The following is a 25,277-nucleotide window of genomic DNA, read 5'->3' as shown; positions in this document are numbered from 1 at the left end:
ATGGAAAAGGCAATATTTTGAACACTGTTGTAATCATTCATGGCTTAGTAACATCAAATTAATTCCTTTCAGCCCAAGTGGCCTTGGGAGTACTGACAAGTCTCACACAAAATAGTCAATGTCTGCAGCAAGGAATGGGCAGATCTGAACCAAGTCTTTATGAAGTAACAGCCCTCAACCCTCTGCGGAACTCCTGCTCCTGTGCAAGATGAATTGCCAGATGAGGTACTTTTCCACATGTTCAAGAGTCCTTATTGACTACAAATTTCTCCTTAGCATGCTTTCAATGTTGTGGAACTGCAATCTTCTTGCTATATCTAAAGGAGTCTCCCCATCCTGAAAGAAACAGAAGAAATACATTGCAACGTGATAGATGTGGGTCAAGTACAAAGAGCTTTCCTAAATTTCTCACCCAGATGCAGCGGTCTCCTGCTTAAGTTTCACTATCATGTCCTTGCTCTGAAGCAAAAGTTTCAAAACGTGCTGGGTTCACTTCTACTCTCCCTGAATTCAGGGGCAGAGTCCTTCCCTCCCCTCCAGTAGTGAAACCCATTCCACTGTTTCCTGGGAAATATGTCCAAAGGCAGAGCAGAGCTAAGCTAAGAGCTGATTTCAAGAGAAACGTGGGCAACACATTGCTCACCTCAACTCACTAATGCTGATACTCCCAGGCCAGTATTTATTTGGACAATATTTGAGCTTTTTTGATGACAGAAGGAGCTTAATTTAGTCCCCCTCAAAAGAATGGTGTCCAGTGGCACAAAAAGTTGCTATTACCAAAACGGGCAATGGAGCAAACATTCCTTTATACCCCATAGCTAATGAGTCTGCTGCCAGGAAGCAGTTATACAGTTGTCCAGGTCACCTTCTTACCTGATTCTTTACAGAAGTGTCAGCATGAGCTTCAAGCAGCAGGGGAATTACTTCCTGATTTCTCATTTCACAAGCATAGTGAAGGGGTGTGCAACCAGACTGAAGGGAAACAGAAGCAGATGAATTTTGGTTCTATTACTTCTTTAACAGACCATAGCCAAGTATGACTACCTGTAACCTTATCAGTTTCCTCCTAACAGCTGGATGCCCAAGACATATAACATTTCCTGTCACAAAGTACTACATGGTTAAACAAATACATTCTCATAAGAGCAAAAAGAACAACAAAATCATTCATTCTTCAGGATGCAGCTGCTAAAACAGGTCTGATACCTTCAGCAAGAGGCCAATGGTTCTTTACTGATTCCAGAGAATTCCTTGATCTTGATCTCAACAGCTATGTCTTAAGCAATATGTTTGCTCACACTTCAGTCGTTTGGAATTTGGTTACTGCTAAAATTGGGGGTTGTCCTTTTCTGCCTTAGTAGAGTAGAGGAGCTCTTTACCAGACCCAAGTAGGATAGTGGACACAGAATGCTACATATGGTAGAGCAGCACACTCTGAAGATCAAGAGAATATACAGGGTCTAGCACTGTGGAATGATCTTTGCCCACAAATCTGCTCCACTCCAAGGACTCATAAATGGTGACAACCATGGAAGCTTATATCGCTTGAATTTCTATAAGTTCAGGTATGTAATACATAACTGTCTCAACCCAGCTTTCCTGGATTGCCTTAATTGTCAGAAATGGAGTATTAACTAATTATCAAGGGGAAATATTGGATCCTCCTGGTACATCACAGTCAGTTCAATCCCTGATCCTACTCTGAAAGTAGGTCTCTGTTGCTAGAAGATTCTGAAGTCTGGTTTTAGTATTGTTGCATGCATACGAGCCATATTTGCATTTGTATAAACTCACTTACAGAGTCTGTAGCATTAACATCAGCTCCAGCTCTAAGCAACATCTTGATCAGGTCTTCATTCTGTTTAGTCTTTGAGACCTGTTTCATGCAAGAGAAAGAGTAACACAGTAAGACAATTTATCTGTGTATAGTACTAAGTAGTTTTGGCTAAACGCTGCAGTTTTTCCAAACAGAAGAGTGTCTGGCTTCTGCAAATGCCAGACTGATGCAGTGGTAAAATTCTGTTCCTTCACCACCTATATAGGCACAGCAAAAATCTCTGCTCCTTCTGATGCTCTCCATCAGTCCCTGATTTTAAAAAAAGAAGTCCAGATTCTGTACAGGTTCCTGGCCCAAAATACTTCCATGAAGAAGGTGATAAGGGTAAAGGAAAAGGTACAGGATCTTTCCTGCTTTCATCCAGACTCACCATGAGAAGATATCCAATAAGCATAACTGGCATGAGGATTATGATGAGCACATAGTCAAGGAAGCTAAACCGTTTTCTCACTGCATAATGCAGACAAGTGCGGTCCTTCTAAACACAAAATAACTCTGATTAGTACACGATTCAGTGATCTCTTTATATTTGTTTACTATCAACAATAGTAAACTATTATATTTCAAAAGCTTTCTTTTAGGTAATCTACTAGAAAGATTTCCCTTTTTTTTTTTTCAAACAGAAACAGACACATGTATTTTGCTTCCTTCAAGTAGAAGCACATTAAACACATATAGGCTCATGGAAACTGGGCTACACATGCAAGAAGGATGTAGGATCCAAAGGATTCCACATGTATGCCTGCAAACTTGAACATGGCTGCAGAGAGAGGGTAGAGTGAACATCTCATGTAGCTACTACCGCTGCTCAGCAAGTCAAATCAGCAGGAAGAATCCCCACAGCTCCTCTTCTTATAGAGGTGATGGTTACTGAAGAAAAGATGTGAGAGTTTATGGCACCTCCTTTGGCAAACTTGAGAAACACAGGCAAGTAGCAATACCCCCAGCAGATCCCTAGAGTAAACACAGCTTAAAAAAATCATTGAATACTGAGCAAAACAAAGCAACTAAAGAGCAGACCTCTAATCTTGTGTGTTAAGAACACTTGTGTTAAACCTCCTACATGTTCTCAAACTGGAGCTTGACAAACTATGTTACGGTGTTGTGCTGGGGCACAAAATAAGCAGAGAAGCCTTTCTGTGCCATCCTCTGCTCCCCACTCTCAGTCCTGAGCACCACAGTTGAGCTCTGCACACAAGGGCCTGATTCCATCTGTGAAGGTGAGGCAGCAGGGCACTCAAGAAAGCCAGGCAAGCTAGAAAAGGGCTACCAGTGCAGTTAAAATGACCTTTCTTCAAAATACTGCACCTTTTCAAAGGGACTTTGAGGTAAGACAGAGAAGCCCACGCAATAAGAACAAATGGGATAGAATATACCACTGACCTCACAAACATTTGCTGTCTTCCTATGAAATAAACACATGCACTGGAAACCAGAGACATGAGATAGCCCACAAATATGTAGGCACTTGCTAAATATTGCCTTGGAGTACAAGGGGATACAAGAGAATTTACAGTGTCGTGGGTTTTTTTCTTGGCTCTTTATCACCTTTAACATCATAAGAATAAATGACAAATTAAGTCAGAACACACATTTTCCATCTACTTTTGACTTGTAACTGACAAGGAAATCTACTACAAAAAAAAAAACAAACAAACACTTACTGCTCCCGGTCTGTAACATGACAAAAGCAGGTCTGCAGGGGAAATAAGGAAGTATTTTGTAAGGTCAGTCTATCGTCAGGGATGCATCTGTGAGAGACGGACAGGCTCTCCCCCAGACCTTTCTTTTAACCAGGGTGAAAAAAAAGACAGAGGGAAAGAAAGGCTACAGAAGAGACAGATACTAACTGAAGGGCAAGACAAATGCAGAATGCTGCATGGGTAAGCAAACAGAACCCACAGGGCACCAGGCATGGTGTGCAGCATTACCTAAATGTGCAAAGTGACACAGATAGAAATTCTGACTGGCAATGTTTATTATATTGTGTGCATTGTCAAGTTAGGAAAATAAATGAGAAGACAAACAGAAACATATAGGCTTATTGAATTGTAATTTGAGGGTTACACGTACACCTCAGGTGGAAAAAAAAACTCAGGTTTGGCTGCACTTGCCAGTGTCCCCACACATACACTCCACTTACCTTGTTTCTGAGGTTGACGTTGGCATTTCTTTTTAGAAGATAGCTAACAATCCGGTTGTTTCCCTTTTTACACGCACAAATTAAGGGTGTGTCTCCACCTCGGCTATCCTGGATGTTCAGGTATTTACTGTTGCACTCCAAAAGGAGACGAACTTCATTGAAATCGTTATTAAAAGCTGCCTGACAAATGGGCTGAAAAGAGAAGACAATATTCATCAGCACACGTTTCACTAGGACATCCACACCTCCCGTTCTGAGTTATAACATGCACATCCCTAAGACACCGCCAAGCACTTCTGGCAGAGCTTGTAGTTCTAGGCAACTTCCAGCAGATGGTGCTAAGAGACACTCCTGCTGCTGCCACCCAGCGCCTCTCAGCCCTCAGCCTCAGCACTCACAGCCCTTGCACAGCGGAATGAACTTTCTGTTCATTTTGGGCGAAGAAATAAATCCAGTTCATCTGCAGCCATTTAAGAAATGTCTTCCAGTCTCATAGCAGCTGGCCACTGTTTTAAGCAGCAAGCACTGACAAGCCCACGTGTCTCTTAAGTTTACAAAAGGCTTTCCCTTTGGATGAGCACTGCTGAACAAGAGGCACCACACCTGATTCATTAGTTCCCAGAACAGAACCACAATTTAGGTGAAAGTTGAAAAAACACACTCACACCAATGTTTATTTTCTAGGGCTTGAAGTTAAACTTCCTACCTAAAAAACATGTGCATGTATGCCCACAGCTCTGATCATGCTCAGCTTTTGAGAACTGCTTGTTGTTCAAGTCATTGCTTTGTTTCTATAGACCCTTGGCCTGACCTGCAATTCCTTCCCTCTCCAGCAGCAAGAACATAGACTAAGGAGAGACTGAAAATGACAGGAGTGCTACGGGTTTCTAATATCCTACTGCACACAGACAATAGCTATGTGAACTGTGACAGATTGGCAGCATTTTAAGTTCTCCAGTTGAAAAGAGATTAAGTTTCTTTCTTTTATTCTGTCTTCAGTACTGAGCTTTTCATTCACTCAAAGCTGAACTGGCACAAATACTGAGCCCAAGGCAACACCACTTGTGACTGGCCACGAACTGAATTTTACTCCATTCACCATGACTCTTTGGGACCAGCCATCCAGTCAGTTCTTTACCCAGTGAAGAGTCCACCTGTCCAGACCATAAGCTGCCAGCTTCTCCAGGAGAATGTTGTGGGAAACAGTGTCAGGATTTACTGATGTCTAGGTACACAACATCCACAGCCTTTCCTTCCTACACTAAGGGGTCACCTTGTCATAGAAGGAGATCAGACTGATCAAGCAGGACCTGCCTTTCATAAACCCATGCTGACTGACCCTGATAACTTTTTTTTCTTGTATGTGCCACGTGATGGCACTCAAGGTGATCTTTTCCATGACCTTCACTGGCATTGAGGTCAGACTGACAGGCCTATAATTTTCCAGATCCTCCTTCCAACCCTTTTTGTAGATGGGTGTCACATTTGCCAGCTTCCAGTCAACTGGACCTCCCTGGTTAGCCAGGATTGCTGATAAATAATTGAAAGTGGCTTAGTGATCACCTCTGCCAGCTCCCTCAATACTCTTGGGTGGATCTCATCTGGCCCCATAGACTTGTGTGTGTCTAAGCGGTGTAGCAGGTCACTAACCATTTTCCCTTGGATTATTTGGGCTTCATTCTGCTCCCCATCTCTGTCTTCTGGCTCGGGAGGTGTGTACCTGAAGCACAACTGTCGTGACTATTAAAGACTGAGGAAAAGGCGGCCTTTAGTACCTCAGCCTTTCCCTCATCCTCTGTCACTATATTTCTCCCCTGCCTCCACTGGGGGTGGAGATTGTCCCTAGCCCTCCTTTTGTTGCTGATGTATTTATAAAAGTATTTTTGTTCCTTTTTACAGCAATAGTAAAGCTAGCTCTAGTTGAGCTTTGGCCCTTCTAATTTTCTCCCTACATAACTTCACAGCATCCTTGTAATCCTCCTGAGTATCCTGGCCCTTCTTCCAAAGGTTATAAATTCTCCTTTTATTCCCAGGGTGCAGAAGAAACTCTGTATTCAGCCAGGATCGTGTTCTTCCTCACTGGCTCATCTTTTGGCATGCAGGGACAGCCTGCTCTTGCGCCTCTAAGATTTCCTTCTTGAAGAGTGACCAGCCTTCCTGGACTCCTTTGCCCTTCACGACTGTCTCCCAAGGGATTCTGACAACCAGTCTCCTAAACAGATCAAAGTCTGCTCTTCAAAGTCCAAAGTAGCAGTTCTCCAAAATTACAGAGTCAGGACAATGTTATGCACAAGCAGTAGATTCCTTCTAAAACCCAAGAAAAGACATTTCCTTTATGTCTACAGAAAAGCCTGCAGGCTAAAAGCCTGGAAACCTTACTCAGTTTTCTACAGTGCTAGACGACCACCTCAGCAACACCGTAGCTTAACAGCCAGTTTCTGATTCATGTTATAGTTATTACATTATTGTTATCCACCTATCATACACAAGTGGGAAATAAACCTATGCGATACATACTCAGAATAACCAGGCTTCACATGCAAGACAGAAGCATTATCAGGAGAATCTGAAGTCCACATTTCAGGCTTAGGCTGAGCTGTGGAGAGAAGCAGGACTATGACTGCAAGAGACTCACAGTAGCATAGGACAGCCAGGAGAACCCCTGCAGCTTCCCTCGTTAGAGATGCACTGGCAGCTGAAGCACAGACATAAAGTCTATGGCATCTCCTTTAGGCACACATGAGAAACAAAATCCAGTGCTCCCACAGGAAAAAGCCCTGAAGTTAAGTGGTCCCCATAAATGGAAATTGAGCTCACAACTTCTAGGGGTGATGGCAGCCTGAGACACAGAGTGGCCACACTCGCCTACACCACATTATTTATGAACCACAGGGTCTTGACTGCACCAGAGAACTCAGAACAGACCAAGACTACCTCCATAAGGTTAGCAGGGTAGACCTGGCACAGGAACATCAAACATTACACCCAATACAACCACAAGCTCTGGGTCTGAAAGGAAGGGAAGCAGCACCAAGAACTCTAGCTTAGGTGAAGAGGAAGCGAGCTCGTCTTTGACCTGTCTGGCTTCACTTCTGTTCTCACTCACACTTCTGCAGTACCACCTAACATTCAGACAAGATGCACACAATGAACAATGAACACAATCTTGCACAAAACATAAGAAGGAATGTACAGAAAACAAAGAATCACAACACCAAACTCCTTCTACCCTCACCAGTGGTGCCTTTTCCCTTCTGCAGCATCAGGACTAATAATGAACTAGAGCACATGGCTCTGCCTGAGTGAAGAAACCAAAGGGCAGAAAATGAAGACTGGAAATTGGAGTCTGAAGATTACAGAACCACAGAATGGTTGGAGTTAGAAGTGACCGCTGGAGAACATCTAATCCAACTGACCTGCTAAAGCACCTTCAGCAAAATTACATATGCCAATTACTGAATGACACTCACTCAAGTCAGGTATTCAAATGAGAATTGAATATGCAGTTATAAAGTAAAACCTTTGTAGTTAGATTACAGTATCTCTACAGTACTCCTACAAGACTTACAGAAGAGTATTTCAACATTCAGTATCTGATGCTGCATTAAACGTAAAGTAACCATAGGACAGGCAAGTGTTTTAATGGCTGAGATTGCTCAGTACAAGATCACCACACAGGAGGTGCAAGAAAAGTAAAAATCTTTTTGTGTAAGGAAGAAAGACAAGACATGGAAGATATGGACATCATTTGAACATTCTCTAAGCATCCCTTTAACTAAGCTAGGGTATGCTGAATGGTCTGCGAACAAACCCATAAAGGCAGGAGCTAAAAAAAATCACATTCGTAACACAATTGTGGGGTAGGGGAGAATGTTTCCTTAGGTGTTAACTCTATTATCAATATTGAACATCAGCCAAGGATTTGTTTGTAGTTAGCAAACTTGTTTGTTGTTTGCGCCATGCTCAGAATCACTCTGCTCTCAACAAAGAATAATAAATATCTTGAACACATTGTTTCTCTATGAAGTCACAATAATTCCACTGATTATTGCATTTTCTTTACGTCCTCAAACAGTACTTCTGTCAGTTTGTAATACCCAAAGTACAGCATTTCCAGAGGAGAAGAACTTCCAGATCTGTAAAAGCCTGCATATGGGAGGGTGCAAAGGGAATAAACCAAACCCGGTGAATATCCATATCTTCAATAGCTTCAGTTACTGCACAGGAAATGCTCACGTACCTCTGAATAGAGTATCCCCATGCCTGTTCTTCACTGCTCCCTTTCGTTCTTGTTCACCAGCCCAACAAGTTAACCTCACTTGAAATGCTCTTGAGCTTGTTTGAATCTGGTTAATATTTAACAACAAAATATCACTCTTTCTTAAGCTACATTTCCCCTAAGTGCTTTCTACTCGGTAGCCATTGTCTTCAGAAACCTAACCCAGGCAGGTAAACGTGAGAACAGCAGCTTACGGGAGACTGACAGAACAAGTTACAACACAGTAGCATTTTCCTTTGTCTTTTTTGCAATGACAGCCTCCAGTTGCCTAAAAAGGAAAGTAGCAAAACAGGCTGAGGAGGGGAGGGGAGAGAAAGAGAAGGAGAAAGTTTCACAAGTGAAGAAGGGCGGGGTGGGGGGAGGAAGAAAAAAGAGCATGACACCTAAAATTTAAATGAGGTAACTATGAATGGTAGCTAGTTTGCCACCCAAGCTCCTTCTGAATCAAACATATTCCAAACCCTCTGCAAGAACACCTCAAGACGCCTACTAGGAAAAGGGAAGCAATTAGATCCCACACCTTTAATGAAAGTTCCCAGTATAATTAGCTTCGGCCTCTTATTACATCAGCCAGCCACTTTCATCATCTTTTGTTCAGTCCTCTCCTCATAGCCCAGCCCAAACAAAACTATTCATCTTTAACCTGCTAATTTTATATATTTGTGCATTAGATCTTCCTTGGGAGAATTATTACTGATGCTTCCATCCCCTTTGAGTGTCTGTGGCTCTCAGGGTAAGATGCTGATAGTATTTCTATTGCACACTCAGACAGTCTTTCTGAGTAGGGCATGTGTATTGCAAGTGTCTGCAGACACCCCAAAATATTTTTTTCCCTTTACAGTTTAAGTTAATCTTTCCTGTATTTCAAGCATCTTTTTAAAAAAGTTTTTTAAAAGTTTTAAAAGATATGCATGTCATATATGCATCTTCAGTCCAAGCCCTCTACCTTAGATTTGAGAACTTTTATTTTCATATAATTTCCATATTTATTCTCCAGTGAGATAGAGTACAATATAAACAACTTATATTGTCTCTATGCTTCTCTGGTTAAAGCAGTAGAGCACCACTAACTGTAGTGTTAGTTTGCTGGCGTCAGTTCTAACCCTTTTAACGGCTGTTTAGCTGAAGAAAATTAGGTTGGCTTGTAAAGAAAGCATATAACACACCTACCTGTGACAAATCTCACTAGGATCCTCCCAACAGATTGATTTTTCAGCATGCGCTGAATTCTGTTGACCTAAATACACAGAGGAGTAACACCTCAAAGGTGAAAAGGTATTTCTTGCCAGTACTTCTTCACATCCAGATACTAAGAAATGGATATCCTCCTACATCAATTGCCCAAGGTGTTGGAATTTCTAAACTACAACTTTTTGAATGAAACCCCAAATCACTCAGCTGTTACATAAAGTAACTTAGTAGATTACTTAATCCTCATCAATATATAAATACATGGAAACGTATTTAAAACAAACAAAAACAAAAAACCAACACCAACCATGATGAGGTACAAACTTAAGTAAATTTACGTAGTTACAAGGTCACTTCTGCTTCACATATTGCTTTAGTGTTCATTACCATGCTTATAAAGGAGAATTTGAATCCTGAATGCCTTTTTTTTCTTGAATAAGCCTTTTTGTCCAAAAGGTGCCAAGACTCAATGCATTGGCAAACTAATCAGTCTGCAGAGGAAATATGATTCTTACTTTCTGAAAGAATTTAATAACTCTTCAAGAGTTTCTTGTGAGCCAGAAGTGAACTAAGAGTTTGTCAGAAGGGCATTCACCAGAGAAGGAATAAGGGTAATTAATTTTTAAATTAAATATCAATTAAATTTCAGAACAGCACATTCCATCAAGAACATGAAAGATTGCATGTCTCCTTAATTTCCAAGCACTACAGATAATACTGCTCCAAATGGCATGAGTTATACTACTCTCAGGAAAGAAAGCTGTGGCCTGCTGGAGTTGTGTGTGCAGAACAGTCCTCAGAAACATGTATTCCCAAGAAGTGCAGTCCTGGAATGCCCACTGTCTGGACAAGAGGAACAATCACTGCTTACACTCCCCCTCAGAAGACTGGTAGCTACCCAGGCACTATCCTTGTGGCACTGCAAGAGTCCTTTGTACCTCTGGTTCAGGATAGGATTAACTCAACATCCTCACCAAGCAAAAACAAGCCCCTCCCTGGCACAGAGCAGAGTCTGTGTTTTAGAAAACCTTAAGCTGAACTCAGTGCACCACTTGTGTCACATGAAAAGCACAGGACTTCCCAGCCTTCCCCTTGCATCCTGATGCTCATGTGGTCACTACTGGGTGACTTCTGTTACAGCCCACCCTGTGGCTAAGCTCTAGCATCTCATCAGTCAAACCAGCTATTCCTGCCTGCCCAAGATCCTGACCTCATAGTCAGTTCACAGGCAGCACTGCATAATGTGGAACACAACAGTCCTGTAAAAGTCAGCAGGCCCATACATCTGCACAAACCTGCTGACACATCTACGCATTTTCACAATCACTATTGTCCTATATGGTAACTCTTAATTTAAAGCCGTCCAAGGAACATAGTGACTGGGTAACGCCTCAGCAGACAGAAGCATTTGATAAACAGCTAGTTTATTTCCCATACCAACAGGTAATCATCTGGCAAATGCAGGGACAAAATTGATGAGAACCACAAAAGTAATTGGGAAGAAGAACAGGATTCCAAGATGATATACAGACCATTTCTTAAACGAACACTACTTTCATGTTTAAAGGGTTTCCAAAGGAGGAATGAACACATGCATTTTCCTTCATCCTCCTGCTCCATCTGCACCTGCAGATCATCAGGCGTATGTTTCAAGGCATAGGATACCTTGGGGGGACCTTAGAGAGGGCTGGCAGACACTGGGGGTTAAGACAAACTTGGGCACGTCCTGCTATGTACAACTGTAGGTCAGATCACCTAGATATTAAAGCTTCATTCCAACATTTTTGAAGCATTTTGAAATTTCCTATCTCAGCTGGCATGGTTTTCTAAATAAGGACAGCACATCCTGGGAAATTTCTGCTTACCTTTTAGGTTTTGTGTTTTCCTATTCTCTTTTTACATTCATTACTTTCTTTGTCACTTCTCCCTCTTCAGGTGGGTTTACTTATGTTTTGCTCTTCACGCTATTCCTACTAACAATACCAGAAAAAATATGATACATCCCTGAAAGGAGGATACATACAACTACCTGAAACAAGGTTGTAGCATAGAGGGTGTTGGTCTCTTCTCCCAAGTAACAAGTGACAGAACAAGAGGAAATGGCCTCAAGTTGCACCAGGGGAGGTTTAGATTTGATATTAGGAAAAAATTCTTCATGGAAAGGGTTGTCAAGCATTGGAACAGGCTGCCCAGGGAAGAGGTTGAGTCACCATCCCTGGAGATGTTTAAAAGACACATAAGTGAGGTTCTTAGGGACGTGGTTTAGTTGTGGACTTGGCAGTGCTAGGTTGACAGTTGGACTTGGTGACCTTAAAGATCTTTTCCAATCTAAACTATTCTATGATTCTATCATTGGCACACAGTCCAGAGAATTTGCTGCACCACTGCACCAGGACAGTTTCCACAAGGACTGAGCCTGCAGGCTGACTACAGTTAATTCAGCAGGTAGGCTGAGGTCTCCAAGCATACTGTGTTTTCACATAATTCATCAAATCAGTTTGCAGGAAGGACGTAATCTTGTTAGTGTCCTCTCTGAGTCAGAGTTTACACAATGGTCTCAAACATAATTCAATACCTGAGAATCCCTACAGAAGCACGCTCACTCAGGACAAACTGGTCTTTGCACATTGTGCTGTTCTCTGAACAACAGATTAAGAAATATGTGCGTGATAATAAATACGCACTTTTAAAATCAATTGTATTTTCATTCTAAATTACCTAACAACAAAGAATTGCCCCCAAGTAACCTGCAAACAGTGGTTCAGAAAACAAGTGACAGGTGTGGAACCAGTGACCACGACAGCTTCTGTACAAGCCACAGCAACACAGAACACAAAATAATGTGGTCACAGCACTCCTCAAGACAGGCAGCAATACAAATCAAGACCTGTCACATCCTCAGGGGACAAGAATTCCCAGGTTCTTGCTAAATATCCTAACCTTATATTAGTTGCCTCTTTACCTCTCTTGCTCTTGGCACAATTTGGTCTTTCAGAGTATTACATAACAAAGCTGTTTATCAAAAATGACTCCACTCCTTAAATACTGCCAAATCAGCACTTACTTCACATGCAATCCTATACATACAAACATCACATAGTACTCTACTATTACTTGTAAATGAATTTTTATTTCCTTCTGCTGACAAGGGTTTCTGCCAGTGAATCCGGCTCCAGTGGAGACAGACTAGGAACTGCAGCAGAGGAGACAAGCAAGGCAGTCAAAGCAGAGGTAAGTGGCACGTACATTTGTGTTCATGGTCTCTTTCTCTCTTGCCTGTTTCCATGAAGACGAGCAGTCTTCCTTTCTGACCTGCAAGCCTGATGTTATGCATCAAAGTGCATATTTGCTGAAGTTGGGGTGAGAAAGAAGCCTTTGACCTCTGCAAGTGGGAAAAGGAGTAACTGATAGTTAATTATGTTCTACTTTTTAGGTTTTTTTCTAAGAACATCACTGTGGATGCATGAAAATCTCTGTATTGAAAGCATGTGCATAAATGGGATATTTTGCTCTCATAGTTCCAATGCATTTAAGCTTGGCTTGTGAGTTAACCAGGAGATCCTGACATCTGCTAGCCACATTAACTGCTCTGGTGCCTCTCTGTCCCAATTACATGGTATGCGGGAAAAAAATATGACCCTCTCAATAGTACACTGATGATTTTCTAGAAGGCTTAAAGCTTATTTTCATTAAATATCAAAAGTCTCCAGAAATGGGTCTTTCCATGTATCTTTCAGGTCTCTTGTGTTACTTTTTTTTTTTTAATTAAATATTTCAGTTAGTTCCAGTTTGCCATGGTAAATGCTGCTCTTTGGCTTTGTTTCATTACATAAAAGTACTAGATTGATGTTCAAGGGTCCTACAGTCAAGACACTGAAATTCATGAGGCAGTAGGTGCCAAGAGTTAATTGATACACTCTTTCTGATTTAGAAAGTATTGATCTGGAAGTGCCTTAAAACACATGGCCTAAACTACATGACAACCCAATAAATATGACTATACCCTGAAAAAGGCAACCATATAGCTACCCCATTGCCTCGCCTTTAGTACAAAAACAAACTGTTTCGTTCCCAAATGTTGTTTCACATGCAGAACTAGAGGAACATGTTTCACTTCTGTTTGAACTGAATAAAACAGGAGAAAGTGGTGAAGTATCTACTATAAAATGGTGCTTCCAGATCACACAAGTGCGAGGTTTTCTGTTCTATTGACAGAAGAATGGAAGTATTCTCCTTCAAAGTGGACGGACTACAGTGAGTTTGAATGCCAATACTGAAATTAAGGGTATATCCCAGTTTTGGTTTAATCCAAATGTTCTAGTGACTCAAAGGGCATGATAGATTTAACCAAAAATAAAAAGAATTGAGAACTCCCTCCCTCATGAAGAAGTTCAGAGAAAGCAAATCTTCTGGCTAACATTTCCAAGCTCTCCAAATCTAAAAAGTCTTACCCATGACATGTCAGTCAATACACTGTGGTTTTATGAACTTTCTGTCCTCTTTGCTGATTACAATGGAAGCTACAACTATAAAGCAGACCACTAACTAGAGAGAATACACTCCATGATTTCTATTCAGAAAATCTCCACAGTAACTATCAGTCAAATGCTGAAAACCATGAAAATACAATCTTTCCTCCAGCTGGCCAAAATACAGATTTACTGTATGGAGGACTGTAAGCTAGAGAGAAAGGGAAGAACTCATGGCACAAACTAGTATTGATATACAAGCATATTCCCCTAAGGTAGGTTCCACATCCTCTTGGAGCCTTTGACTCACTCTTGGCCTCTGCTAAATAGGGTGAGCTGCAGACAGCCCCTCCTCACTCAGGTACTTGTTCTGGCAGCCCCTTTGGGGAATAGACCTTGGGCAGCCTTCAGGAGACTCCCCACTTTGGGGAGAGTGGAATTCCACACCATTCTCTTCCTAACGCAAACATCCCTGCATGTGTTCTTTCACACAGCTGCAAGATGTGGTGCCTCCTCCTGCTGCTCTGCTCCCAAGCAATTGCCTTTTCAGCAGGATTCACAACATCCTCCACTCTGAATCAAGACAAAAGACAGTACAGGAAGACTCGCAACCCCGAATGCTTTATGAATGTTGTAAGTTGGCTCACTTTCTCTCCCATTCTTTCCAAATTCCCTCTCCAGGTACCACTACAACTACCCCATCACTAACAGTCCCTGTCAGGAGGCTAAAAGTAGGGCCCTTTCCAAGGGGTCCCTCCGGCATTGTAATAGAGAGCACGCACGGAGAAGAAACCTTGATGCTCCTATCCAAACAGTCCGAGCTGCCAGAGAGAAGACATCCTTTGCAGTGGAGGCAAAGCCTGGTTTCTAGTCTCAAGGGAACCAAAATCATCCCTTTCTCTAACAACCTGTTTCCTCAGTACAGCAGCAAGAGAGGATGAATCTCTTCATCAAACAGCAGATTCTGACAACACAAAGGAATCCAAGACCCCTTGCTCTGAATCTCCACAGATTTCCTCACGGGAGTGGCAAGAGTGTAGTAGGTGCTGCTGTGAGCAAGTTTGTAATGTGACATCCACTCTGCCTGGCTTGTCTATCCACACTTTGGAAAGAAAGGATTCATTATGGCTCAAACCCCACATCTTTGGGCACTGCCACATACAGATAGTGCTGCATGCTTAACCTCTAAAAAGGCATGTCTGTATCAGCCTTGCAAAACATGACCAACTATCTCCCAAAAGGAGAGTCATTCTGGACAGTTCTGCTTTGTCCTATAATATGGGGGCAAATATCAGATAACTACCACCTAAGCAGGTCTGAAGAAGACTTGGATGTATCACTTTACAAGACCTGCAATATTTATTCTCAGCCATGTTCCCTGTGGCCAGAAGCCCTGCATTGCAGTCACAGAACAGCCCACTTCCACGCTGCTCAGCTTGGTTACTGTCCAAAGCAGGACAGCTTTATCCAAGGTGTTTAATAGCACCATTCCCAAAGTCTAAGAGAACAGACATGCACCCAGAAAAGTGGTGGAGAGCACTGGGATGCTCAGGGAAAAGCTATTCCAAGGACAGCCCAAACACATGACAGCACATACAACCAAGCTGGTGGCCCCAGGAACAGTCTTCTTTACTGCACAAGTGAACTCTGTCATCCTGCCACTCTTACAAGCCTGTGTAGTGCTTGGGTACCAGTGTTACAGCAATTACTACCTTGCCAAAACCTAAGCAATATCGTCAGGAGAGCTCTAGATATAACTAGGTGCTTCTACCTGAACAAATGCAGCTCTTGGTATTTCAATTTGAGAGATGCAGCATTAAAGAACATACACAAATCATATCACACAAACACAACTCAGCTGCTTTCACTGCCCTTTGCATCCTCCAGCCTCCACAGCTATGTTATAACAGATGTATATGATCATTCCCAAAAGAGCAAGGCATGAATTGTACTGTCCTTCAGGAACCTCTTTTGGGTCCCTTCCTACCAGTACAACACAGAGTGGAAATGAAGAAGCCAGTGATAGGTTATCATATTAGTTTTCCCTGCACATTCTTGGTTAGCTCCACATTCCTAAACAGAAGCAGCATCTAGACACCTTCTCAACCCATGTCTACATTGCACATGCATGTTAACAAGCTTTCCTTTGGCCTCCCACAGAGTGAAATTATCAGATACCATGGATATCCCAGTGAGGAATATCAAGTTACCACAGAGGATGGATACATTCTTGGTCTTTTCAGAATTCCTGCTGGACGGAACAGCCAAAATACAGGTGTGACACATATAGGATATAAGGGAAGTCTGAGAATGAATGCTTACATGGGTCCCCCATCTTTCCCCTTTGTACATGCAATGGCATGTTCCGGGAATACTAAGTGAGTTCACCAATGACACTAAATTGTGAGATGCTGTTGACACTCTCGAGGGCAGAGAGGCCCTGCAGAGGGGTCTGGACAAATCAGGGAACTGGGCAATCACCAATCACATGAAGTTCAAGAAGGGCAAGTGCTGGATTTTGCACCTGGGACACAGCAACCCTGGCTGTACATATGGACTGGGGGAAAAAAGTGCTGGAAAGAAGCTCCATGGAGGGGAACCTCAGGATTCTGGTTGATGAGAACTTGAACATGAGCCAATGGTGTGCCCTGGCAGGCAAAAGGGTTAACCATGTTCTAGGGTGCAACAAGCACAGCATTGCCAGCCGGGCAAGGGATGTGATTGTCCCGCTCTGCTCTGCACTGGTGCGGCCTCACCTGGAGCACTGGGTGCAGTTCTGGGTGCCATAGGATAAAAAAATATTATGCTACTGGAGAATGTCCAAAAGAGGGCTATGAAGTCAGCGGAGGGTTTGGAGAGGAAGCTGTATGAGAAGTGGCTAAAATCACTTGGTTTGTTTAGCTTGGAGGAGTCTGAAGGGAGACCTCATCACAGTCCACAGTTTCTTCATAACGGGAGGAGGAAGGGTAGGTGCTGATCTCTTCTTTGTGGTGACTAATGACAGAACCTGAGGGAATGTGTCGTGGTTTAACCTGAATTAGCAATATTACCACGATAGCCACTTACTCACTCCCACCCCCCACCCCACAAGTAGGGGAGAGAATCAAAAGGAAAAGGACAAACTTGGATTGAGATAAACACAGTTTAAAAGAATAACAAAATACTAATACACTACTAGTAAATATATATATGTCTATATATAATAGAAATAGAAATAGAAAGAAATAGAAATAGAAATAGAAATAGAAATAGAAATAGAATACAAAATAAAAGATACTTAATGCAATTTCTCATGAATTCCGTACACATCAAGCAGGCAGACCCAGCCAACAGCCAGTCCCAGAGGGAGAAGAAAGAGGAAAAATGCAGAAAGGCCCAGAGGCTTCTGTGAACTAAAGTTCTGAACAGAATTCCCTGAGAGCAAAGAGAAGACAATGTGAGAGAGATACCAGAAGATCCTGACCCTCCTTAAATACAAAGCATGACGCTAATGAGATGAAATACTCTTATTGATCAGTCTGGGTGTCAGTCAAGCTCTTCCCCATCTATGCCCCACTTCCTTGATGCCTCACACCTGTGGGCAGAGCTCAGAATGTTCTTGACTCTCAGACCAGAGCAACTAAAAACATTAACTCTGACTGGGGTGTTATCTTCTTGTTCTCAAACTGAATCCAAATAATGACTGTGATAAGTATGAAAAAGACAAGTTTCTAAATGCATGTAAAAAATTAACTAATTTTCAGTCAAACCAGCACAGAATGTCAGGAAGATGTGCCAAGGGAGGTTCAGGTTAAACATCAGGAAAAGGTTCTTCACCCAGAGAGCGGTGGAGCACTGGAACAGGCTCCCCAGGGAGATGTTCACATCCCCAAGCCTGACAGTGTTCAATAAGAGACTGGACAATGCCCTCAGACATGGAGTGAACTGTGGGGCTGTCATATGCAGGGACAGGAGTTGGACTCTATGATCCTTGTGGGTCCCTTCTAACTCAGGACATTCTATGATTCTATGTTTCTATGATATCTTTCCACCTCAGCAAGAGCACCTGGACAGGAAGTGGCTTGAATTCTTTATATAGGTTTAAAAACTCCTGCAAAACGAGAATCTGCACCCAATTTTGACTACACATTTCTTTCTACTATAGAATAAGAAAACCCTCCTCTTTTTCAGGGAAAAAGCCTGCAGTCCTGCTACAGCATGGAGCTTTTGGAGATTGTATTCACTGGATTTTTAACCTGGCTAACAACAGCCTAGGCTTCATCCTTGCAGATGCTGGATTTGATGTCTGGTTAGGAAACAGCCGAGGGAACACTTGGTCTTCAAAACACAAGACCCTTAAGCCCTGCCAGAAGGAGTTTTGGCAGTTCAGGTACTCTGTGGAGAAAGAATTACTAAAGAGAGCAACTGTCAGGGGACTAGCAAGATTGGGCAGTTAATATTGGAATGCAGCACCTTTCCAGCTGCACAACAAAATCCCCTTCTGGATTAGATGAAAACCCTACTGGTTTTCACACAATCTGACTTCCAGTGAGACATCCAACATGTAAGCAGACTTGACCGACTCTTTTCCCCAGATGCAGCCTCTTCTGGGTGTGGTGGTCAGAAGAAAGGCTTGCCTATGTGATTGGGACAGGCCCTTCTGGAATCAGCACATACAAAAGCAAAGCTGGAAGTACACAGGTCACCTTTGTCCATAAAAGCTGTTGGTTTCTTCTTGGGAAAGGGAAAAGGAGGCATCTATAACCTTGAAGTTTCCCACCAGATACCATGTCTCAAGTGCAGACATGAGAGGAGACTGCTCAGCCCAACTCAAGCAAGAATGCAGACAAAGTGTGCAGCTTCATCTTTCTGTGGGTCCTGCTTGGTGCAATGGACAAAAGTGACATTCAGTAACTCACACTGTGACAACTGAATTATCTGCTAGCTTTTTCTCTTTCTTCCCTGTAGCTTCGATGAAATAGGTAAATATGATATTCCAGCAGAGCTGTACTTCATCATGAATAAAACAGGACAGAAGCATGTATATTATGCTGGTCACTCAGAGGCTTCAGCTGCAGGTAATGTTAGGACCACTTGGGTCCAAAACAGTTGCTATTAGTGTTTATGATTTATATATAAGATCCATTAGTAGGTATTGGGGTTTATGCCATGGTGTGCCATTGTCCTTTTACAAAAATACACTCAGAAACAGAGAAGAAAAAGAGGGGAAGCAGCATGTGTCTGCATTCTTAGACAACTATTTTGCTTTCTTCTCCTTTGTGCATTTCAAGAATCTTTTTGCAGAACAAATCATTTAGGCCAAGACATTACTTTCTTTGTCTTTAGATCCTTATGTTTTAGGCAACCAGTTAAATTTCTCACCAAATTCATCTTTGGAGAAATTTAGACATGTTCAGAAAACAGGATGGATGCAGTCTTTTTGTCCTTCCTTCCTTCCTGCCTCATACTCTTGCTTTATGTGTTCATTCACTCTCACCTGTTCGCACTTAGTTACAAGCAAAAATTCTGCTCTTAATCTTCAGATAATTATCGTATTACTACCTGCCAGAATAAACATATACATTCTTATAGAGTCTGCAAGTTGAAAAACTCACTATTTTATTAGAGTTTGGGGAACTTTAGAGGGTGTTTGAATTAAGACAATCTGATTCATACATCTTCTTCCCAAAACCGGCCTTAACACAAAATAGTCAGTTCCAAGAAAAATCTATATCTGGACATGCTCTAACAAACCTGTATCCTTAGAAGGAATCCCATCTCCCAAATAAAAGTTTCAAGAATCAAATATTTCCCTTAGGTCTGCGGTACAGAGATGGACAACAGCCCATGGACTGCTAATCTAGTCTCACTTCTTTGCTGCCCAGTGTTTTTTTAATTTATTTGACCTGTGGAGGTCTCTTCACTAATTGACTTGTGTCTTCTCTGCTTACAGGCTTCATAGCATTTTCTACTTTTCCTGAGTTGGCTCAAAGGGTGAAATTATTCTTTGCTTTGGCACCAGTAACTACAGGAACACATGCTACCAGTCCTCTGATAACATTTACACGTCTTCCTGCACCACTGATCAGGGTATGTCATTCCTCTTTCTAAAAAATATAATTGTCTTCTTCATTTCTACTGGACTCACTCGACCTACACTATTTTTAAGGGGGTGATGAGTTAAGAATGAATTCAGCGTAGCAGACTTCTGACAGTGCTGTTAGACATCAGATTTTCCAAAGAACTAAGCTGCAATGTTTGATGTGGTAGCTCTTTCGCAACTTCTTTAATATAAAAGGCATACTTTCATCATTATTCTTTTAAATCAAATATTTTTGAAAGAAGCTTACAAATACTAGAATAAAGGCAGTCTAATATAAACTACTAAATCTTGCCTTAAGCACTACTAGAAAACACCTGCCTAGAATAATTATTAAGACAAAAAAGGACTTCCATTACTCTGCAGTCATGAGTGCAGCAACCCTTTCTCATTGAGGTCAGCGCACTAAAGCCAGAGGAATAGTGACCTCGAGGACTCTTGCCTAATAAGAAGAAGCTGGAAGAACATGTGGTGTGCACTCGGTAGGAACACACTTTAAAGGACACTGCGATGGGAAGTGGTTCCAGACACCTTATTTAAGAGTCAAGGCTATTAGAGAAGAGGGAGGGAGAGTTGTCTGCACAAAACAATCCTGCAACAAGAAAAAAAAGAATTTCACTTTTCCTCTCCTTAGCTACTACTTGGCTGCAAAGGTGCTCTTCACCAGAATGAACTGCTGAAAGGCCCTCTAACACAGTTCTGCAACTCTCTGGGAAAGGTTTGTGGCTGTCTGCTCTGCTTCCTAGCTGGAAGCAGCATAAAAAATATGAACACGGTAAGCATGTCCAAGAACACCTTAATACAGCTAAAGCAAAGTAATTTTGAAGGCAAACAATTTCTCTTCCTTATGCCTATATACAAGGACACAGAGAAATGTATGGGGTCTTTCAAGTAATGCCAACTGGGACCTCAGCTAATGATGAGATGTGCCACCTGACACATCCAAATCACACAAGGAAGAAAGGCAAAATTCAGAATGGTCACAACTTTCAATAATGTCCCTCAGTGTCCCCTCCTCTGGGGCTAAGCCCAAGAAAAGTTGGACAGATAACAAACCTTTTACAATGGAGAAATGAATGGAGAATGATCTTCTTTCTTTTCTACAATTTTCCTTCCTCAATAGGAAGACACACAGATCATCTGAATGTAAGAGTTTATTTCTTTTTGGTTGCCACACATCAATACATTTCCAGCCAAAACTCAAAGCTGTTTCTTCACACTTCTCTCAAAAGCAAGGTCCCATTTCTGTACTCTGGATGTTACTTTTTTTCTTGTAGACCTTCCACATCTCTTTTCTCCAGTGGCTTTTGGTCTTTCAGGCTATTTAACAAGTGTTCCCATAAAAAGCTCCCACATATGTTGCTTCATTATGCTTGAGCAGACACTCCATAAACAATCCTTCTCTAATAAATAATCACAGAAGTATTTAAAAGCATCATACAAATTGGAGAAACTGACAAAAACAAAGGTCATCCACAGTTCCCAAATTATGTTTTCCATATAAGTTAGGACTAACATAGGAAAGATTCTCCCAAAGGGTAAAAAATGTACATACTCATTCCTACTATAAACTCCCATATTTCTGAGTCTCTCCTCAACTTTTTTTTTTTTTTTTTTGATATTTCAAGGATATCCTATTAAAATGGGGTTCTAACAGAGCAGCAGTATGTTGTTCATGTCCTTCACAGCTTAATTCTGTCACAACACTAGATCACTGCCTTTCTAACACTTCTGCTTTCTCTCCAGAGTCGAACAGATACATACGTAGCACATTATCCTGCTGGAACATCAGTACAGAACATTATTCATTGGCATCAGGTATAACTGTGTACTGACGTATAAACACTCTTACTACTGCTTTTGTATGCAGCCAACAACCCCCAGGGAAGTCCAGAGGCAACAGATCTGGGAAACTGTCCATCACATCTTCTCACATGCTGCTCTGAGCACCTGCCACAGAGGGAGCACTGCTTCCCATGGCCCACCAAACTCTACCTGAATTGTCCCTTTGGCATCAGGCACTGAGATTTCCCCTGGGCACATCAGGCAGCTCTGCATGTTGGGCTCCAATGACTTCCAGGCTTCAGCTTTATTTATGTACATCTTTGCCTTGAGAGCTGCAGAAGGGAACGTGAGCATGGTCCAGGCACTTAGCAGGCAGTAGGAGGATAGTGGAAACTTGAGCGGGCAGGGGATGAGCCAGACAAAGAAATAATGCAGGTTAAAGCTTTTCTCCCAGAGGGCTAATTGCAGCCTGGATCACCTCCCAAAGCCAGTTATCCACACAAGCACTTCTGCTGGCACAACGGTGATGTGGGGAACTGCTTCTTCTTCTGGCATCTTATGCCATTCTCAGACCTAAGCTTGTTCTGCCTGTGCTCCAAATCAGACCAGAGCAAGAAAGCATCAGCTCAGAAACACATCATTGTTTATACCACAACTGCCAACACTTAAATTTATGCATGCTCCTGCACACACCCCTGACTAAAATTCCCAGGATCCAGATCACTGGAACCTAGAGCCAGAAAACAGACACAAACTAGCAGATTTCTAGCATATCCTCAGTTACTTAAAGGTTTGGAAAAAACAAATACATACATGTTTTCAGTAAGACAGATTTATCTTTTATTATGTTGTTGTTGTTGGGTTTCATTTGTTTGTTTTTCCTTTTAGACAAGGCGCATTCAAGAAGACAACAGTGTAGTCTTAAACTAAGCGCACCCTGCTCCCAATAGCCAAACACAGAGCCTCTGGAAATTTTACTACTACTGTGAGCAGACCAGACAAAAATGACACACAAAAGGCAAGATGTGTGAGGAGGTATCATATAGACTAGACTAGTAATAGCCCTGACATACCTCTGTATCACAAACAGGGAACCCAACTTTAGCTAATTACAACAGTCAAGTGAAATATTAATAACAGAACATACCAAGGATGAGGGCTGAGGAACAGGAGGGATTGTTAGCAATGGGAAAGGTGATGAACCTGCTCACCCTGTGATCCACCCTCAGTGTCTCTGGAAGTCTGCCCACTGCCTGAGCCTTGGTTTCAATCACAGGCAAGAAAACATCTCCTGCACACTGTCTTTTAACACTTTCATTTTATCTGTCCTTGTTACAATGTCAACAGGTAACACATGCAGACCAATTTCAAGCTTATGACTATGGCTCTAAGGAAAACATGAGGAAATACAACCAGGTAAGGCAATGCAGTTTTCCTGAAAACTCACCCTCGGGTTCTGGCAAAACTAAGAAGAGAAAAACTGAGATTTCAGCACCTATGAGTGCTAAAGAGGCAGAGAGTGATCTCAAGTAATGTTTCACCTGAATCTAATATTCATAACTGTAATAGTCTAGTTACAGATGAGATGTAGACAAATGCTTGCAAACTGCTGTCAAAAGTTTGTTTTGCTTTCCCTACTGATGCAGGGATGTGTCCAAAGAAATTTCAATTCACCTGCTATTCCCAAAAGGCTAACAGCAGGACTGGATTAGTATGGTGCTATTCCTTTCTCCCAAAATTCTCAAGGTCTGGCCTTCAGCTAAATACTAAAATGGGAATAAATAAACAAACAAACAAACAAACAAAGTGGAAATGCATACCTTGGTTTTGGGAAGCTGCTTACCACAAACATAAACCAGACACGATGATTCAGTGCAGAACAGTGGAGACTTCTGCTTCTGCTGTGGTTAACTAATGTATCCTGTACAGAAAAAAGGAAACAGCCACAACTTGTTCTGTATGAGCTTTGGTCACTGACTCCTCAATACTTCGAAGTGCTGCACTCCTCCTGCAACACTGATAATGTGCCTGACAAGTTTTTGGATTTTGATCAGATCAGTTGACTTGTAGGGAGTTTTCTGAGTCAGGGTAGGTTGTTTTATAAGTGACACATCATTTTACAGGTGGAGAGTGAATCTAAAGTTTTCTCAGACATCTTCCATCCACACATACAGCCTTTAAATACTGTAGTTTAAATTTTGGAATGAGCAATGTTTATTCCCAATGCTTCGGGTGGTTACAAAACTGCCCAAAAATGAGAAAAAGACAGAACCACATATAAATAATAGGGGTTAATTTAAAACCATCTCGTGCATGGTCCCTTACCACCCCGCTGACAACCCTGTATTAAGTCATTTGGCTCAGGTCTCAGCAGATCCCCATTCTGCTCCTCTGCAGTTCTTTGATTTCCTCTGCAATGACAACCAAGGCAAGTATGCTCACGGGCTGTCACTCCATCAGTAGCAACACTGTGACCTCGAGAGAGTGTCAGGTGAAGTCTTGAACAACCCAACTAAAAGTCTTTCACTCCACACCCCTTTAAGGCATGAAGAGGACCCTACATAAGCCCAAAATGGGACACATGTACACAACAACTTTGCAGTCCTTGCCTGATAAACACAGACACTGCTCTTTCCATATCCCCACCTCTGAAGGGCACAAGCAGATGTCAAACTGCAGGACAACTCAGAGCCATTGATTATAGAAAGACACAAAAAGGGGATGGGTTGTTTCCTTTCATGGTCAACAGGGAATGAGGTTAGGGAAATGGACACTAGGTTGGTGGCCTTCATCATTACTGGGTTTTTGTACGGAGTGCAGAAGGGAAAGATTCTACTCACACAGAATCCTTTCTCTGAACACAACTTCTGACACAGCAGCATTCACTCAGGTCTTCTCCCTTTCTTACAGTCTGCTCCTCCTGCATACAAGATAGAGAAGACAACCACACCAGTTGCTCTTTGGAGTGGTGGACAAGACAAACTTGCAGATCCAAAAGACATGGCAAAACTACTTCCTCGGATTACTAATCTCATTTACCATGAGCATTTTCCTGCTTGGGGACATCTTGACTTCATCTGGGGCCTTGATGCAACTGAGAAAATGTATCATAAAATCGTTGAACTAATAAGAAAACACCCTTAAAGCTTCACACTGGGAATTAATTCATCCAATAAAAATCCCAAAGATTTCTATTTAGCAGTAGAATATGGGTGTAGGGATTGGTATAGGGATTTATAATCTACTGTCAATTAGTTTGCAATTTTTTTATGTTGTTTTCCATGGTGCTACATTATTTTGGTGACTGTAGTCTCTCTGAGGAGGTTGAGGTACATGGGGATGACTGCTGATATTAGAAAAAGCACTTCAGAGATCACTTATTTTGAAATATTTTACTTCTATAAGACAGATCTGGATACAGCTAATATTTCATTTTATTTTCCCTTGTAGATCAATATTACATATTGCAACTGACACAGAGGGGTTATCCCATG

At 41.9% G+C, this 25,277-nt stretch overlaps 2 protein-coding genes across 2 annotated transcripts; one reads left to right on the top strand and one right to left on the bottom strand.

Moving 5' to 3' along the window:
• Positions 1-258: 258 nt before the first annotated feature.
• Positions 259-4,223, bottom strand: LOC308042639 (ankyrin repeat domain-containing protein 22-like; the record flags this gene model as incomplete). Its single annotated transcript, XM_080348227.1, has 5 exons — positions 3,981-4,223; positions 2,208-2,315; positions 1,799-1,876; positions 874-972; positions 259-336 (listed from the first exon to the last, which is right to left on the bottom strand). The coding sequence occupies exons 1-5, from the start codon at positions 4,194-4,196 to the stop codon at positions 259-261; spliced, it is 579 nt and encodes a 192-aa protein (XP_080204353.1). The 5' UTR covers positions 4,197-4,223.
• A 10,197-nt stretch (positions 4,224-14,420) lies between these two features.
• LOC308042586 (lysosomal acid lipase/cholesteryl ester hydrolase-like) lies at positions 14,421-24,927 on the top strand (the record flags this gene model as incomplete). The annotated part of the gene is made up of 9 exons (XM_080348117.1): positions 14,421-14,552; positions 16,080-16,194; positions 18,090-18,288; positions 18,867-18,976; positions 19,852-19,988; positions 20,633-20,773; positions 21,745-21,816; positions 23,131-23,199; positions 24,694-24,927. The coding sequence occupies 9 exons, from the start codon at positions 14,421-14,423 to the stop codon at positions 24,925-24,927; spliced, it is 1,209 nt and encodes a 402-aa protein (XP_080204243.1).
• Positions 24,928-25,277: the final 350 nt, after the last annotated feature.

The sequence above is a fragment of the Nesoenas mayeri genome, assembly GCF_963082525.1.
Source record: "Nesoenas mayeri genome assembly, chromosome: 7".
Lineage (NCBI taxonomy): Eukaryota > Metazoa > Chordata > Aves > Columbiformes > Columbidae > Nesoenas > Nesoenas mayeri.
This window is presented reverse-complemented; position numbering and strand designations above follow the sequence as displayed.